Consider the following 18,101-nt stretch of genomic DNA (forward strand, 5'->3'; position numbering starts at 1 on the left):
CGCTCTTCAACTCCTGGACAAAACAGGAGAAGTCGTGTTCATGTGGCCATACAAATACCTGCGCCGTTTTGGACGGGACAAGGTGACCAGGACGTTTGCAACCTGAATTTTGTGTGACTGATTTTGAACTCTAAGCTCAACACTCTCCTCTTTTCTAGACCTCCTTCTCCTTCGAGGCAGGACGAAGGTGTGACTCTGGTGAGGGGAGTTTCGAGTTTGAAACCAGCGAGGGCAACGTCCTGTTCCAGGTTGTGGAAACAGCCATCAACCTGCAGAGGACCACCACCCCGCAGAGACAGCCCTCGTGCGGGGGTCAAGACGTCCCGTCGAAGCAGAACCCGCCACACCTGCCCCTTAGCACACTACCGTTCCAAAACCGACCGCCACCACCCCCACAAGCCTCTGCACCTCAGGTCGGGCTACCGCTGTAGGAAGTCCTTTGATAGTTCAAAATTGCTGATGTTGCCACAGGGATGTGAAAGGTCACTTTGTGAACACGATGAGTCCGTGGTTTTTAATATCTTAAATGTTTTCCTTCCTCCAGGCTGAAGACTGTGTGTACAGCACGGTGAGTGAGCATTCACATCATTCAAAGAGCCATCACAAGGACAAGGAGAGCTCCCCTACATCCCAGCAGCTGCAGCGCCATCAGCTGGTAAGACTAGAAACCATTGTTCTACTGCACTTTTTTGTACCCATCGACAACAACAAGGGTCCACAGATTCATTCTGTGTCAGACAAGCCATTACTCAACAATACTGTGTGTTGATAGGTTAAAATGTAGGTCAAGGTCAAAGTTGTCTAGCGAGTTATAGCTCTGTTCTTCTGTGGTTTTCTACACTTTTTGGTTTTTCCATATTTTTTTTTTTTTGCTACAGATCACATAAAAAAGAAGACAATCTTCTCTGTATACTGTTAAAGAAATGATCGCCACCATGTGGTTCAAAGCTGCATTGTAACTGACTTTAACTTTTCATGGATTAACACATCTATACTGTCTTCAGTTGATAATCGGTGCAGTCCTGTGGCTCTTAATAAAACCAAAAAATGTTTGTGGTCCGCTAGGGGGAGCTGAAGCTTATAATATATATATATATTTTTTTAAATTTCAGTGTTATCTTGAGCCGCCGGTAGACAAAGTTCTAACCGGAGTCAAGAGTTTGAATCTGGACTCTCGTGATCTGCCTGTGCCCCAGAAGAACCAGGTGAAGATGATCTCCAGCTGTCCCCTACCTCACAGTGACACCAGCCCTGTCTCCACCTCCTTAAAAAACTACCACCATCCAAACACAGATATGTTGTACTCCCAGATTTCACAGTCATCCACCAAATGCAAGGGAGCCAAGAGGAAAAAAAGGGAAAAAGGAAGCAGCAGGCCTCCATCCTCCAATGCGGCGGAGTCAGAATATTCCCTCCCTTTTGACAACATCGATAAAAATGCCATGGCGGATGTTCTCAGCGGCCATCAGTGTCCTATCGTAACCTCAGAGTCTGGCGCAGACCCACTCTACGACAGCATTGATGAGATGATGATCAGAAACGTCTTCCCAAGCGCAAACGAAACTGCGGGAATGCTGTACGGCAAAGTGGACCACATCTACGACGAGCCCGAGGGCTGCGCTGCTGCCCCCAAAGGGCAGAATCCCCTCACTGCGGCCTCGGTGTACGATGACCCCGAGGAGATGAAAAGAGACGCCTGGTTAACCATGGGGGCGGCTGGGGATCCAACAGGCCACGAGTACCCTTACGATCCCCAGTTGAACGATTATGCCGTGCCCAAAAAAGTGCAGAGGGCATTTCCGGTCATCAGTGTGAAAGAAGAGGAGGAGAAGCAGGATTCACCTTACAAGAACGTCAGTGTGAAGAAAGTGTAGAGAAAGACGCAGGCGAAAGGACAGGAAATGAAATAGAAGTTCATTACACTTTAGTTAATTTTAGCATTTCCTTGTCACTTAGCTCTCCTGCTGATCACACCGACCAAAGAAGAAGTGTCTGTTATGTTATGAATGTGATTAAAGTACTGCATGTAAATGTTCTCCTTGTCCATCCATCCATCCATTTTCATCCGCTTATCTGTAACCGGGTCACAGGGGCAGCAGTTGCCACCCAAATCACATTGCACCGTACCAACCCACCCTGAACCTTCCTGCGAGTGGTGAGTCCAATGGAAGGTACCAACTTCCCTAACCGGGATTCAAACATTCCCAGGAGGTGAACACACCAAAGACAGAGACATTGCCTCTGGGCCAAAGAGCCTGTTCTCCTTGTACAATTTGATATTTTCACAGGTGTATCTTTGCTTATTTATGTGGGAGCAACCTTAAAACTGCTAATTAAATGTTGGAAAAAAAGAGTGTCAAGAATAAATATGTAAAAAAAAAAAAAAGTTCCCAGAGCCCAGACTGTGCGTGGAGGTGAGCACGACTATATCTAGTCGGTATCGTTCAACCTCCCGCACAAGCTCAGGCTCTTTTCCCCCCAGCGAGGTGACATTCCATGTCCCCATAGCCAGAGTGGTTGTCCAGGGATTGGGCCGTCGGGGTCTCCGCCCACAACCGCCACCCAAATCACAAGGCACCGGCCCCTTGTGGGCCTTCCTGCAGGTGGTGGGCCCACTGGAAAGCGGACTCACGTCACTTGTTCAGGCTGAGCCCGGCCGGGTCCCATGAGCAAGGACCCGGCCACCAGGCGCCCGCCTGTGAGCCCCAACCCCGGGCCTGGCTCCAGGGTCTGACCCCGGTGACGTAAATCCGGGCGACGTGAACCTCTTTGATTGATTTGTTTTCTTCATCAAGGGGGGGTTTTGAACCGCTATTTGTCTAATCCGTCGCATAGGACCTGTTTGCCTTGGGAGACCCTACCAGGGGCGTTAAGTCCCCGACAACATAGCTCCTAGGTTCATTCGGATACTCAAACCCCTCCACCACGTTAAGGTTGCGATTCAAGGATTGTAATAACTGTAATTGTCATCAAACATTATTCTAAAATGAGCAGTAGCCCGATAGCTCTTTTTGATCAGCTTGCAACAATCCCCATCTTTAATTTTTTTGCTTTACATTTTCACACATAAACATTCATTTTTTAATATTTTGTGATTTCTACCACTCTGGCCTCAAAGACCTAAAAAAACAAACAAAAAACCCCAACAAAAACTACCTCCTTATGACCATAATTGCTGGCAGATTTAGTGTAAAAGTAGACCAGTTACTTCCTGCGCTAGATGCTGGCTGACGGACACAGTGTGACACTGATTCTTACACACATAGGGACGACCCCCAGGGACGCAGCAGGCTCCAAAGAGCCACAGTGTGCATCTCCCTGTGCTTCTTACCAAACCCAAAGCACGAACGGAAAGAGCACTATTATGCACGTAGTGTGTGTGTGTGTGTTTGTCCACTGACCTGAAACCCTCTCCACTTACACCACCGTCGGAGATATAAAGCGGTGATGTTAGAGTGTCCTACTTTGTTCTCACAGCTGAGACAGAGTCACATGATGCAGAGAAGAGACACAAGCCAAAACCACCGTTCAGAAAAAAAAAAATTATGTGTGAGGTATGATGCCAGGCTCCACTGGTCTGCAGTGTGTTCATCATTGCAGGCCCCTCTGTAGAGTAGATGGTTCCCCAGGGCTGTATCCTACCACAATGATGCAAATCATCAGCTGTGCCAAAGCCCTGGGAGAACAAATTACATTAAAAAAAGAAGTTAAAGTTAATCACAATCTCTTGTTTATATTTCAACCTAATTACAATGATTAATACGGATCACAGTTTTGATTTAATTACAGAGGCACGCGAGGAAACAGTGCCTCCTGTTCAGCTCCTCTGTACCGTGTCAATAACTCAGAACCTCTGTGGAATTATCTTGAACAAAGAATTTCCCGATTTGTAACTACAAAATGAAAATGACCAATAATAAGAATTCCTGATCAACAGTCGACCCAGCTGCGCCGTAAAGACGTCACTGTGATAATTACCAGTTAGATCTGGTGGAAGGCGGGTATGAAAAGAGGTTTGTTTCCGTGGCAACCACATGAAAGATACAGAGCTGCATCCTACCGTTGCTTTGGCAACTGTACATGGTGACAGTAGATGAAATAATGAATATGATTTTAAAAAACAGAGAGAAACATGAGAGGAGTGGTAAAAGATGAAAAAAAAAAAGACGGGCAAAAATAAGTAAGTCTGTACTGGAGTCTGTAGTTTAAATCCAGAGTCAACTATCTTCTGTACATCATCTACCGCTGCTTCTATATTCTCAGCTTGAGATCAGATTGAGAAGAACTAGGAGGAACCTACCCCCCCCCCACATAAAGATGGTACAGACCAACAAATGGGTCTCATCTGAATTCATGTAAATTAGGTGCTAAAAATGGGCACGGAAATACTGTATGTGCACATGCCTCTTACACAAGTTACACATACACAAAATATAATATCATTTAACATTTAACAATTTAATATAATTAATAATATAAACAATTACACTTTGTTTTTAAGATAGGGCTTCATATATGAAGGATATGTATGACTGGAAAGCACAGAAATTGTCAGGAACCCAATAAAAAAGTAATATTATTTTCTTAATTTTTTCTACAGGGATTTTAAACAGACTAGTTTTAGTATCGAATGCCTCAAAAAGTACATCGCAACCATAGCTTATGATGAGGCTATGCTATGCTATGGTATGAGATGCCATCTTTGACATCATCGAGGCAAATACCAAAAAAAAAAAAAACTTAACTGAAACTGGAAATAAAAACAAAACAAATACATTAGCTGTAAAGCAGTGCCAAAAAGTGAAGCTAGAAATATTACCCAGAGGATGACATATGCGCAGTAAATAAAGAATCTGGGGGAAAAAAAAAAAACTCACAGCAAAAATTAGTCAGTCATGTGTCTTGAAAAGTAAGTAAGACATCTGTCTAGGATAACGGCCAAGAAAGACACTGGTGACAAATCGCAGTCACTAGACCGTGACTACACAGAAATAGACTTCAGGCCCGAAGACAAAACACTCCTGCTGACAGGAGCTGAGCCAAACTGAAGTATTTCACAAACCACCTGGAGAAGGATGACACCATTTGGTACGAATTTCCCTTGGACGTAACTCCATCGTCAGCGTTCCACACCATTTGCCTGATGTCAGCCCCATTCAAGAACTTAAAGAAGTAGTGGGAGATAAATTAATTAAATAATATAAATAAATGTATAGATAACATTTTAATTTAAGAAAAAAAATCCTCTTTTGGTATATTTGCTGACTAATATGTCAATTTAGGCTCCGTAAATAGCTCAGTTATAAATATATTTTAAAAAAATCTTTGCTTTGTATAACAACCCTATAACAATAACTTATGTTGACATTTGTACCTTAAACCAAACTCTTTTATTGTAAAACAAAGTTCCTCTTTTGTCTAAATACATGTATTCTTCCAACTTACAAAAGATTTTTTTTCTTTTTTTAAAATCACATTTTAGATAGCCATAGCTAGAAAGATATATATATATATATAAAATAAGTAATTTTTAGAAATATTATATTCTAAGCTTCACTGAGTATAATTAAGGATGATGAATATCGTCGGTTCTCAGATTGCATAAGATTTATTTTGAAATAGTAACAATGTAACATAGATAACATTGACCACCCAGCCTGTTATTAAAAAAAAACATGGCGAGTGAAAGCTTATACTGTAATTGTATGGTTTTTTTATGGTTCTTTGCCCGCGAACTCCGTGGAGCTAACGATACAACAGCACATACAGCACATTAGTTTATGTACTTACTATGTTACATATCCTGCTGAGTCACGTTGTAAATTGTTTCGAAAATGACCATCTTTATTTCGGCATAACATTAAATGCTGTAAAAGCATATTTGTAAGGTTTTACTCGGTAAAGAAATTACTCACAGGCTGATAATTCAATAACACACGCACACACGTAAGTGCCAACGCGCGGGAACAAGAGAGGACGCTCGTGTCCGCGCATGAGCGGCAGCGCGCATCATCTCCTTTCTGTGAGCGGGCGCGAGCGTCGGGATCCAAGGACAGACCATGAGCATCAGGTCATCCGAAAGTCCACCGACCAATATGGCGTAAAAAACGACATACAAACGAGACGTGGGTGGGGAAAAAAAACAAACGACCGGACAACGAACTTTGTCGAATGGGCCGAGGCTGCGAGGACACAGTGAATCAACAGGACAAGAGCGGCTCCACGGACACTCACGCCGTGACTGACAAGTACGTGTGATTTCCCCCGGTGAACCACCACCGTGGGCTATCAACGTTAAAAAAAAAACAAAACAAAAAAACCGGAAAGCAGAGCTTAGGACCAACGTCGCAGACTGACGGGAGCAACATCGGCATATCGCCGTGATTGAAATCAATCAACAGGAGAGTGAAAACCCTTGCTGCTGTGACGGAATCCGCAGTTGTGGGCTTTTCGTGTCAACACCAGCGCCGGAATAAAGATAAACAACAACACTTGGAATCAGTAAGTGATTTAATAACCTGTTTGTTTGATGTACCGGCGTAAATTTATGTTTTGTCACGTCATTAATGGCGCGACAAGTCAATGTCAATCAATTGCTCATCAGTTGCCTCTGTTTTAGAATGTCTCGACCTCACGTCACCAGGTGTTTCAACCAATCAGTCATCACCCGTTTTTGATCAAGTATAGATTATGTGAGTTTTTACTATTGATTCTCAATCAGTCAGTCAGGGGAAGGAAAAACAGTCAGCCACAGCCCCGCCCACAATCCTCACCCCTGTGTTTACATTTTTTACTATTGCCGCTTCACGTATTCTCATAATCGTTCCTCCTTTCTCTTTCCTCCGTCTCCATCCTCACCCTTACCCTCCACTGATTTTTTTTGTCTGTTATTTGTGGGTTTTATTCACGAGGTGCTTAGATTTAAGTAAAAATAATGTTATTATTCGCAGACATATTTAGATTTTTTTTTCAGCGACCTGCACGTTAGTAACAAATGTCTTGGTCATTTTCTTACACATATAATATATTTGTCCTAACAGCAGCGGTCTATTTAAAAGTATGCTAGCAGGATATGTTTAAATACAAATGTTGCCCAATTCAGTTGTTCCCAAGGTGAGGGGCGGCACCCCTCAGGTGTACGTGGTATGAGCCGTTGCAAGGAAAATGAATTTCAATTTCACTATTAACATATAGGAGTGAGGTGGGACCAAGTCATTGCTTTGCTTTGGGTTATGGAGAAAGTATCAAGTCTTGTCGAGTCAAAGGGCTCATGTCCGAGTGAAGTCACAAGTCATTGATGTTAAAGTCGAGTTCCAAGTCTCTTTACATTTTGTCAAGTCAAGTCTAAAGTCGTCAAATTGATGATCCGAGTCTGACTCGAGTCCAAGTCATGCGACTCGAGTCCACACCACTGTGAAGAAAAATTGTGAGTGAGAATAACCTTTCTGTAGAAATTACATTACATTATGTTTGAAAATAACCTCTCACCCCTCACTCACCCCTCCTTCCTCATTCCTCACCCAACTCCCTCCCCACATAATGCCTCTGGAACATTCATCAGTTCACCTTTCTTACCCCTTCATCCTCTCAATTGCACCCTCAATCCCACTCCCTCACCCCTCCACCCTCCCTCCTAGCCTTCCCCAACCTTCTTCTTTCTCATTTCCACATCCTGTACTACTATTTCTCTAAATTGAACCTCAGATTTCTGCATAAACATTATTTACTTTGTTGTCTTTCTTGGTTCAATCATCTGATTTTCCTGCTGCTCCTACCATCAAACTTTGTGTCCATCCTTCTATTCTTAGGTCTAAAAAAAACAAAACAAAAAAACCTTAAAAGGCACTCAATCGTGTCTTTCCCCCTCCTGGTCTGACCTCCATCTTTATATTTCCCCCTCAGTGGAGCTGCGTAGCATGCTGCTGCTCACTGTACTACAGTGCTGCTCGGTGGCTCGCGGCGGGTGGGGGGCCCCGGCGGGGGGAAACGGCGCCGTCCTGAGTCAAAAACGTTACGAGCAGGTGTTCAAGGAAGCGGTGAGCCAGGCCAACGCTCTGTACGGGAAGGACAAGTTCAAGATGAACGCCATCTCTGTTACACACAAGCCCAACGCCATCCAAATGGCCCTGTCTGTGTGCGAGGACCTCATTTCCAACCAGGTAGCGTCGGTCTTTTTCTTTTACCCACGTGAGTGATGTCATCAGGGGGCTGTCGTTGACAGATGTTCTTATGAAATTAAAGTATGAGGTATAAACATGACTTCCTATAGGCAGTAAATCATGTCGGTCATAAGGTACGCCAGCATGAGTCAGCGATGTGCAGGCACAGAGGCATTAAAAAGCTGTGATCAACATACAGTGGAACTGCAGTGCATTTCAGGTTGTGTAGAGCTACAAAACTCAATCTATGTTGCTTTTTTGCTGCTTCATTGCATAATTTTCCCCAAACGCTAATGCACCACGCCTATCGCTGAAGGATCATCGCGACTTTATGTCTGTTAGTATCTTCTTGACGTATCTTCTTGACTTCTACGAATCTGGGTGGGGTTTGAGACCCTTACTTTACCGTGCCGTTCGTCCAGGAGTGTCTGTCTAACGGCTAACTGCTAACAGCTACATTTTACAGCATTGCTGATTTTTTTTTTCTGAAAAGAGGCTGCAGTGACTGTAAATCACCCCGTGAGGCTGTAATTAACTCTCTAATTGTTAGTGTCACGCATGAACGCAGATCTGGTAACAATAGCTATTAAGTCGATGTTTGAAAGTTCATTGTTAGCGTCATTGTCATCCCTTTGACTTGTGGTTTTAATGTTTTGACGCAGAACCTAATTTGATCATAAAGAGGGAGTAAATCACGAACACGCATCTGTAGGGGCTGCTATTCTAGAATCCCTGCACGTTTACCAGCCAAACTCGAGAATTCCTCGTACGTTTTCTGTCATTTTCACATTGTTGTACCGCATGCTAAGGTCGTCGGCGAGCTCAGTGGTGACAAAAACGTATTGCCACCGTGTCATTTTTATGAGCCATACATTAATTTTACATATACTTAGAGAGTCACTAAAGAGCAAGTGTATTTAATGGTTGATAAATGAGCAACCCCTCCACCGCCGTTGCCCCCCCGAGGACACACTGATGTTTAATTAGAAACCGCCGCACATATTGAAACACCCAGAATTAAACTTCACTCGTTTCTATTCCTCTGCGGCGTCTTTGTGACCTTCAGCTCTGCATCTGTGATTAAAGACAAATGAAAATAGATGGAGAGAAGGAGCAGCCGCTGCAGGGGAAATCGCTCGCTCGTTCGACTTGACTCGCGGCGTTTGACGTCTGTAGCTGGTCTCATTTTGTCAGATAACTCTCTCCAGTCTCTGCCGCCTGCTGCCTGATTCGGGTCGTTTGAAGTGACTGACAAGCTGCTGCTCTCCGGGGAGAGAGTCTGATCACGAAACAAATGGAACGACAACACAGAACTGTTTACAGATGTGTAATGATATCAAAAATGAATCAGTTTAATTAAGTCGACCGGAATGTTCGCGGAAAAACGTATCTCCGGCTGAGACAGCAGTTAAGGTAGCGGGCGGGATTTCAGAGAGGAGTCAAGTTCACCTTGTCGGCAATTATGAAAGTACGGGAACTCAGAACGGGAAGCGTTCTCCTTTTGTTCCCAAATCAGTCGACAAAGACACCTGAGGTCGTCCTTGCCCCTTTTACCGCAGGCCTGCTTAATAAGATAACGTTTATTGCCTGTTATCACGGAAAAGTGTGTGTGTGTAGTTTTCCTGCATCTCCACCATTAGACATTTAACACCCTGCCTGGTTTGGCGCCTCCGTTGCCCAACCTTTAATTCAGAAGAAACGAGGAAACAAATTATCTCCGGGCGAACATCGAACATCTACAATCAAAGCTAAGAGTGCGGTTGTGCAGGAGATCGCACGATGCATTATGGGAGATGTAGTTAGTAGTAGTTAGTAAATATTTGTGAACGTACACTTGATTTCAAATGCGGATTTCTCGCCATACATATGCTATACACCAGTGATTCCCGACACTGGGCCGTGGCACACCAGTGTGGCCGGAAGAAATGTCGCTTAATTGGGCTGAAAACTATTATTTATATATTTTCATATAATTTTTCTTTGCTCGTCAAAAGCGTGAAAAGCAGAACAATTAAATCCTCTTCTGCTAGGTGGCAGCAGATAGCTATGAATACAAAAAAAAAGAAAAAGATAATCGGCACTGTTGAAGATCATTGTGTCTTTCTTCAATTCCTGCCAGTATGTCAGCGTGGGCTTCAACTAAACAGGCCGGGATTTGAGTCAATTGAGGTCATTTAGACTAAAATATTGTTATATTTCATTAAATATACTTTTTGTGAGATTTCTTCTGATGATATATGTGCACACATGGCCATTGTATTTAACCTGTCCAGTGAACATCGGTATTGAATAGACTTTCACTTTCACTTTCACTTTGACTTTTAGTTTAAGACAATCATACACATGTTCAGCTCTGAGGGGCCACATAAAATGACATAATGAACCAGATTTGGCCCGCATGCCTTACGTTTGACATATGTGAATAAGGCTCAGACTAGAAATGTGAAATGTCGCTCTCTGTTGGAATAAGGTTAAAAAGGTACTTGAAGACATGATACACAATACTGGAGTTGGTTATTTTTTTACGTACCCAAATACTGACCTACACTATGTGGGTTGCGTTATATTTGTCTTTTTTTTGGAGCAAAATGCATTTCATTTGAACTACTGTATGTGACGGATGGATCTTCTGTATCATCTGTATGGAGATAAGGACAAATTCCAATTCGGCATGATTTACTTTAGGAATTAAATGAGGTCGACGTGGTGAGAGATGGAGGGGGAGAGAGAGAAAGAGTGAGAGAGAGTGAGTGAGCATCATTATCCATCAGATTAATGCTCTGTCCCTCCGTAGAAACACTGATGTAATAGGTCCATCATCCCGAAGGATGAAGGGATTAAACACTCACACATTTTCACAGAGTAGTTCCTGGTAAGTTCCGGCTTCAATGCCTAACCTGACCCTCGAGTCACCGAGGGTCCGGCCTCATTGTTACCACACGAGTTTGGACCACACGATAGCATGTTATTTAGGAACTTTTATTTATTTATTTTTTTTCTACACTGCCTTAGGCTTTGTGACCACTATGTGGGACCCGCCCACTATTTTGGGAACAACTGGCTAACTTGATCAAATGACTAATAGACCAGTGTTTCCCAACCTTTTTTGAGCCACGTCACACCACCAAACACAAATCTCGCAAAAAGTATATTTAATGAAATATAATAACATTCCAGTCTAAATTACCTCATAATTGACTAAAAAAAATCTCAGCCTGTTTAGTTGAAGACAACACTGATGTACTGGCAGGAATTGAAGAAAGACCCAAATAATCTTCAACAGCTCTGATTTTCGTTTTTTTTTTTTTTTTTCAGTTTTCATACCTATCTGCTGCCACCTAGCAGAAGAGTATTTAATTGCTCTACTTTTCGTGCTTTGACGAGCAACAAAAAAAAAAAAAAAAAATAATACTTTTTAGCCCAATTAAGTGAAATTGGATAATTGACCGCGGCCCACCTGATGATTTCTCACGGCACACTAGCCTGCCACGGCCCAGTGGTTGGGAATCACTGTAATAGACAGGGGTTTGGTTTGTATTTAGAAGACCATCAGAACAACTCTGTATTGTGATTGGTTGTTGAACATACACATAAGAAAATCACACAAGTTTTTTTTTTTTTTGTCGTTTTCAGGTGTACGCCATCCTGGTGAGTCACCCGCCTCAGTCCAATGATCACCTGACTCCGACGCCCGTTTCCTACACCGCCGGGTTCTACAGGATTCCCGTGGTCGGCCTGACGACAAGAATGTCGATTTATTCTGACAAGGTAACCAGAACCTTACCGTGCTGACGCCACTGACGGTGGGTACTTTTTATATATGATTTGTTAATTAAATAGCTTATTAGAATTAGCTTAGGTTGTAGTGAAGACGTTACCGTAGGTGAAGTGGACGTTCTCTTGGACAACAGATAAAACAAAAAGCACATGTGACTGACCATGTGACTGACCATGTGACTGACCATGCTCATCACTGTGGAAACGCCGTGGCAGTGGTCCAGGTCCAATCTAATGGATTCTTTATTCTAGGTCAGAGTCCATCAGACGTGTGACTGGATGGAAGCCTCTTACGCTCTCTCTACTCTCAGGTTTACAATATTGATGGAATATCGTACTGTAGCTCCCAGAATATCTGGGACCAACAGTCCACGTACTTTCACAGTATTTCACCCGGTGATGACCACCGGTAGACCTGACCCTAATCTACTGGAGAGAGGCTTCACTCACAGCGAGTTCAAATTTTGAGTGAGATTGTAGAAAAAATCTGTTTTTTTTTTTAACAATTATCTCCTGAGTTTAAAAACATAAACAAACGTCAGCACACAGAGACGATGCCCATACTGACGCATTTCAGTTTCTAAATAAAAATCCGTCGCAACGGCTGTTCAAGCCAAGTGTCACTTCACCATATGGTCGCTCACCGCAGGAATCGGGACGAGTAGGAACGGGGCCCGACGGCGCTCGAGCGCTTTCGATAAACCTCCACCTACACCCAGCGCTCGGAAAAGCGAGCCCGAGTCAACAACAGATGGCGAGCGCAGTGAGAAAACAACCGGGCAAACATGACCACACACTGTTTGACTCACACGCGCTCTGCCAATAAACGCGTAACACACACTCACTGCTGCGATCGCACAAACGTAACGTTGCATCCTTCAAATTGTATTTTCTTTGAATTGTTCCCTAGTACTGTAGTACACGTACATTTAATTTGCCAGACAAGTATGACTTTCTAAACGAGTGATCACCAACTCGCAGCTCACGGGATAAAAATGACCCACCGAACTGTCTGATCTGGCCCGCAACTGCATGGTTAAAAATGTTTTTTGTATATGGTTGTCTTAAACTAAGAGTGAAAGTGAAAGTGAAAGTCTATAAAATACCGATGTTCACTGGACAGTTTAAATACAATGGTCATGTGTCCACATATATCATCAGGAGAAATCTTACAAAAAGTATATTTAATGAGTGATCACCAACTCGCGGCTTACGGGCTAAATATGGCCCACCGAACTCTCTGATATGGCCCGCGACTGCATCGTTAAAATTTTTTTTTTTATTTGTTCTTAATTGCCGTTGACTGGTACTTTTTTTCCCCTCAGAGCATCCACCTGTCATTCCTGAGGACCGTTCCTCCGTACTCCCACCAGGCCAACGTCTGGTTCGACCTGATGAGGGAGTTCAGGTGGAACCACATCATCCTGATCGTGAGCGACGATCACGAGGGCCGCGCCGCTCAAAAGAGACTGGAGACGCTGTTGGAAGAGAAAGAGACCAAGGTGAGCTCTCTCCCTCACTCTCTCTCTCTCTCTCTCTGCCTCTCACACACACACACACAAAGTGAAACACAGTGTAAAGTGTGTGCGACTCGCTCTAATCCGAGTGTGGTGTTTTTAGTGCGAGACTAATAAAAACTAGTGTGTGTGTGTGTGTGTGCCATCATCCCTCCGTCATCCTTCTTTCATCCCCAGCTTTAATATTCTTTCTGAAACAGACTTCCCTGCAGCTTCCCCCTTCTTTTTTTATTTCTGCTTTTCCTTCTTGATCTCCACCAAGAACATCTTAAGTTTCCAATGTGGAACTTTCAAAACGTTGGAATGGACTTTTTTACACGTTCACCCACACCAACCCGCGAACGATTAGAAGGTGGAGAACATTTGCGGAAGTGTTGTCGGAGGAATGAGAATCGCAGTGGAGATTTTGTGGACCTCGAGGTGGAGAACGTGAACACGTGACACGAAGCTTGGTTCTAGGGATGCGGAAAATGGTTGAAACTTGGTTTTGTGGAAACCAAGGCTGAAACATCGAAAGAAGTATAAATAAAAAAAATAAAAAATTGTATTATATTGATCACATATTTGGGAAATTGTTGCGTTAGCTGTGTCGTTAGCAGGCTAGCACCAAGGATGTGGTTCCTCTGGGAATCTAACCCAAGACTCTCTGCTCTCTGCTTCCGAGCCAGGCGTGCTAACCGCTACACTAAAATTGCACCAACATAAAATCAAATTTCTAGAAACGCTAACATAAAGACAGAACAAGCCAAGATGGCGTCCGTGGGTGGAAATGTCAAGACATTTGTGTTCTGTGAGAATATTTGGTCGACAGACTGCGCGGTAGTCATGAGGCTGCGGACGCCAAACCGTGATGTCAGCGCCATCAGGAACAGATTGGGACGCTGTTGGTGAATAACATTGGCTAGTTGTCACTTGTACTCTACCGAATTCTTTTCTCTGTGTTAAAGAGAATGTTGATATTGTTATGGTGGAGAAAAGTTACAGTAGATTCTTCTTAGTTTTAAGGTGGAGGAAACCTCTGCGTTCTGGAAATGGAGAAAATCGGAGAAAAGATTTGTAGAACGTTGTCTTGGTGTGGAGCTGGAATTTGGATTTTCATCAACGCAGAATCCCGGACATAGAGTCTTGTCTTGGTGGACGTGCGGAAAATCCTTATCTTTTTATTTTGCTTTTTTTACTCTGAGTTTTGAAACTCCAGTTAGATTTCCTCTCCCTTTTTAACCACTGTCAGTCTGTCTCTGTCTCTGTCTCCGTCTCTGTCTCCGTCTCTCTCTGACTACATCCTCTCACCGCTCCATCGCCATCTCATTGAGAGTTTCGTAAACACACCTTTGCTGCTTCTGCCTCACTGTCAAACCACCTTTCTGTCCGATTGGTAGTCTGTTTGTCTGTCTGTCCATCTGTCTATCTGTCTCATATTAGTTATTTATCAGAGACAAGAACAGAACAGGGGACCACATGATATTTTCCCTTTGATCCTCACAATTTTGAAATTCAGTCTCGGGCCCGATTGGATAGTTTTGTGGGCTGGATCTGGCCCCCGGGCCACAAGTTGCTCAGTGGTCGAGATCAGTGATTCCCAACCCACTAGTGTGCCGTGGAAAATTATCCACTGTCACATCATTGGTCCCGGAACTACTATTTATTTATTGCAAATATTTTTTGTTTGTCAATGTGTGACAGGCAGAGCAATTAAATCCTCTTCTGCTAGGTGGCAGCAGATAGCTATAAAAACTTAAAAAAAAAGAAAGAAAAAAAAAGTTCTTTGTATCTTTCTTCAATTCCTGCCAGTATATCAGCGTTGACTTCAACTAAACAGGCCGAGATTTGAGTCAATTTTGAGGTCATTTCAACTGGAAGATTATTATATTTCATTAAATATACTTTTCGTATATTTGTTTGGTGGTGTGCCGTGAGGTTTTTTCCTGATGATATATATATATATATGTGCCATGGCTAAAAAAAGGTTGGGAAGCACCGGTCTAGATTTAAATACGTAGAAGTGACTTTGTATTTATCTCATCATATCCAATATATTTTTTAATATATTGGTTATGTCAAATTTTGGGATATAAATGTGTTGGGACTAAAATATTTTTCATAAAAAGTATTCAAAGTTGAGTTGTATTTTGTACGGCGTCGGAGCCGAAACCATCATTAATATTAGAGCAGAGCAGCACAGAGTCATAAATTATTGCGCATTAGTCAAAGTAGGCGAAGAGCGCGGCAGTGTAATCTGTTCCGGATTTAACATCTACGCGTTATTCATAATGTAGTAATGTAGTAAGTAATAAATATCACAGCGGTACCGGCTGTGGTGCAGTACTGTACTCTGAACACACAAATACACGGGGCGTGGAACTTTGCGCAACGCGTTTTCTTTTTTTCACCGTACGTCTATTTGATAAATTAGACTCCAAACTTATAATAATTACGTATAAAAACCTTATTAAATCATTTATTTCAATCTGTATTTAAATCATTTTTTTTATTTTAAATGAAATTAAGTTTTGTTTGTGTCACAATAATAAAATGTTGTTTTTTTTTTCTTTTCTGACACAAAGCCTTTCCGTAGTTTCACCCTGGTTATTGTTCTTGACAGACACGGCCCACTTAGTGCTGCGCTGCCTTCACCATCCTTGCTGTGACCTGTGAGCAATATATATATATATTTCATATAGTTTTTTAGTCACAGTGAAAGGAAAACCTTTGTCGAAGCGTTGTTCTCATGAGAGCGTGTGATGTTCAGGGACCTGGATGTTATTTTAATGAGATTAACATTTGGAGCGGATTAAATGGAGGACTAATGGGACGCCGCGCTGTCACTCCGGCTTACCATCAGGGGACGTTGTCTTGCCTTAGATTACCCTGTACTCACACAAGAGAAATCACTTTTTTTTTTCTAATAAAATTGTCACCAATAAACACTAAAAATCAGCCAATAAAATAGTACAGTGTGATATCTCGATAACTGATTGATTATGGCTAGCTGGGATTAGCTTGGCTAGGTTCAAGTGTGTGAAGTCACATTTTTTAGCATAATTAGGTAGCATTTTTCAAACTGCTTGTTTCTCCTGAAGGAAGAGGCTTAGTTTCATAATTAAAACCCAAGGGGGTAAGAAGTGAACACATCTACAGAAAGTAGTAGTTGGTTGCTACATTTAGCTAGCCTTAGCGCTGTAAAGTGCTAGTAGCTCAGACGTGTATGTCCAGAGGGATTTGTTTCGTTCCTAAGGGAAATACAAACCAAGTTTAACCTAATTTTTTTGAGTAGTAGAATTTGATAAAAATAAAGTTATAATAAAGACATGGTTTACAGAGGCTAACGTTTTCACAGAAGCGGGGGAAAAAAACGTAACTAATTCTCTGATCTGTATCTGCAACATATCCATCCATTCCTTCAAATGTTAGTTTTCCAGTTTAGAGATCCTGGTTTTGTAGGGCCCCAGCACCTAGTGGGGAGTCACGGGAACTCCACTTATGCTGCTGCCACTGGCTGTTTACATGTAATGTTGAGAATTACCAAAATAAATATAAGAATATCACAGGTCAAAATGAGAAAATTGAATCACATTTAGTCATGCTATATCAGCCCGGCTAGCTCAGTGGGTAGAGCGTGAGATTCTTAATATCAGTGTCGTGGGTTCGTGCCCCCATGTTGGGTGGTAGGACAGACTGTTAGGCGCTTGGACAGACAGACAGACGGACAGATGAGACGTTGGACATTTGCGGAGACAGACAGAGTGTGATGTGTCTGCTCGCTCGCTGCCTCCCTCCTGATTTAACGCGCAGCTCATTTGTTGGATGCTTTACTGGCTTCATTTCTTTTCTTGACTGTCTATAATCTTCTGTGTCTGCATATTTTTTCTGTGCACATTACCCATCAGACTAAAATCAGGAACTATGAAAGCATCGACCCACAGAACTTTGACTTCAGGAGAACACCTAAGGTATAAACTTGCATGGTCAAATGATGCACGCCGCCCAACCAATCTCTGAGCTCGCCCAGTAGTCGCCCCCAACACTCCAGTGTCAGTCCCGCCCATGCAGAATCCAGTCCAGCTCCAGAGATAGACTCTTATCCTGGTGGCACGTCTTTTCTCCACCATTCGTTTCGTTCTTTGATTTGATTTGTCATTCGAGTCCTGCACACAGGGAATGGTTTCCACGTACGAGGAGAGACGCCCTTCCTCTTCCCCTCCACTCCCCCCCTCCCCTCTGAGTTTTTTTTTCTTCATGTGAAGGGTTGCATGCAGCCAGGCTAAGGCTTGGCTCGGTCTGCAGATCTGAGGAACCCCCTCCCAACCCCCAACAAGATCTCACTTTTTTTGCAACATCAGACATATTTTTTTCTTTTGGGAAATGTTCCACCTTTCTGCTCCCTCCTCCCAACCGTTTATCCTTTCTTCACTTGAATTTTTTTTTTTTAATTTGCGGTTGCATCAGTGCGCTATAACATGCACGCCCCTGATTGGTTGGTTGGTTGGGTAGAGTCTTGAAAGTGCCTTAATTTGCATGCGACACCACACCACGCACAACTTTTGGCCTTTTTTTTTTTCTTTACCTTCAAGCTTTGTCCTTTAGTTCTCCTTTAGTTCCGCAGATCTCTAATACATTTTTATCTTCATTATTTTTTTCCCCCCCCCCC

At 42.8% G+C, this 18,101-nt stretch overlaps 2 protein-coding genes across 3 annotated transcripts in view; both read left to right on the forward strand.

Annotated features, from left to right (window-relative positions):
- The window catches only part of LOC103398050 (docking protein 2-like), an 8,102-nt gene extending 6,066 nt beyond the window's left edge, over positions 1 to 2,036 (forward strand). Inside the window, 4 exon segments of the mRNA XM_008336539.3 lie at positions 1 to 82; positions 159 to 413; positions 545 to 655; positions 1,113 to 2,036. The exon segment at positions 1 to 82 is cut by the window's left edge and continues 37 nt beyond it. Of these exon segments, the coding sequence (XP_008334761.2) occupies positions 1 to 82; positions 159 to 413; positions 545 to 655; positions 1,113 to 1,874 (1,210 nt within the window). The 3' untranslated portion in view covers positions 1,875 to 2,036.
- Positions 2,037 to 5,814: 3,778 nt separating this feature from the next.
- Positions 5,815 to 18,101, forward strand: part of LOC103397970 (glutamate receptor ionotropic, NMDA 1-like) — a 28,824-nt gene continuing 16,537 nt past the window's right edge. For both annotated transcript variants that reach the window (XM_008336431.3, XM_008336430.3), the window contains exons 1-5: positions 5,815 to 6,501; positions 7,903 to 8,159; positions 11,793 to 11,927; positions 13,262 to 13,438; positions 17,341 to 17,403. In XM_008336431.3, coding sequence (XP_008334653.1) covers position 6,501; positions 7,903 to 8,159; positions 11,793 to 11,927; positions 13,262 to 13,438; positions 17,341 to 17,403 — 633 coding nt within the window. In that variant the 5' untranslated portion in view covers positions 5,815 to 6,500. The remainder of the gene's footprint in view (positions 6,502 to 7,902; positions 8,160 to 11,792; positions 11,928 to 13,261; positions 13,439 to 17,340; positions 17,404 to 18,101) is intronic.

The sequence above is a fragment of the Cynoglossus semilaevis genome, chromosome Z (assembly GCF_000523025.1).
Source record: "Cynoglossus semilaevis isolate Cse_v1.0 chromosome Z, Cse_v1.0, whole genome shotgun sequence".
In the NCBI taxonomy this organism is placed as follows: domain Eukaryota; kingdom Metazoa; phylum Chordata; class Actinopteri; order Pleuronectiformes; family Cynoglossidae; genus Cynoglossus; species Cynoglossus semilaevis.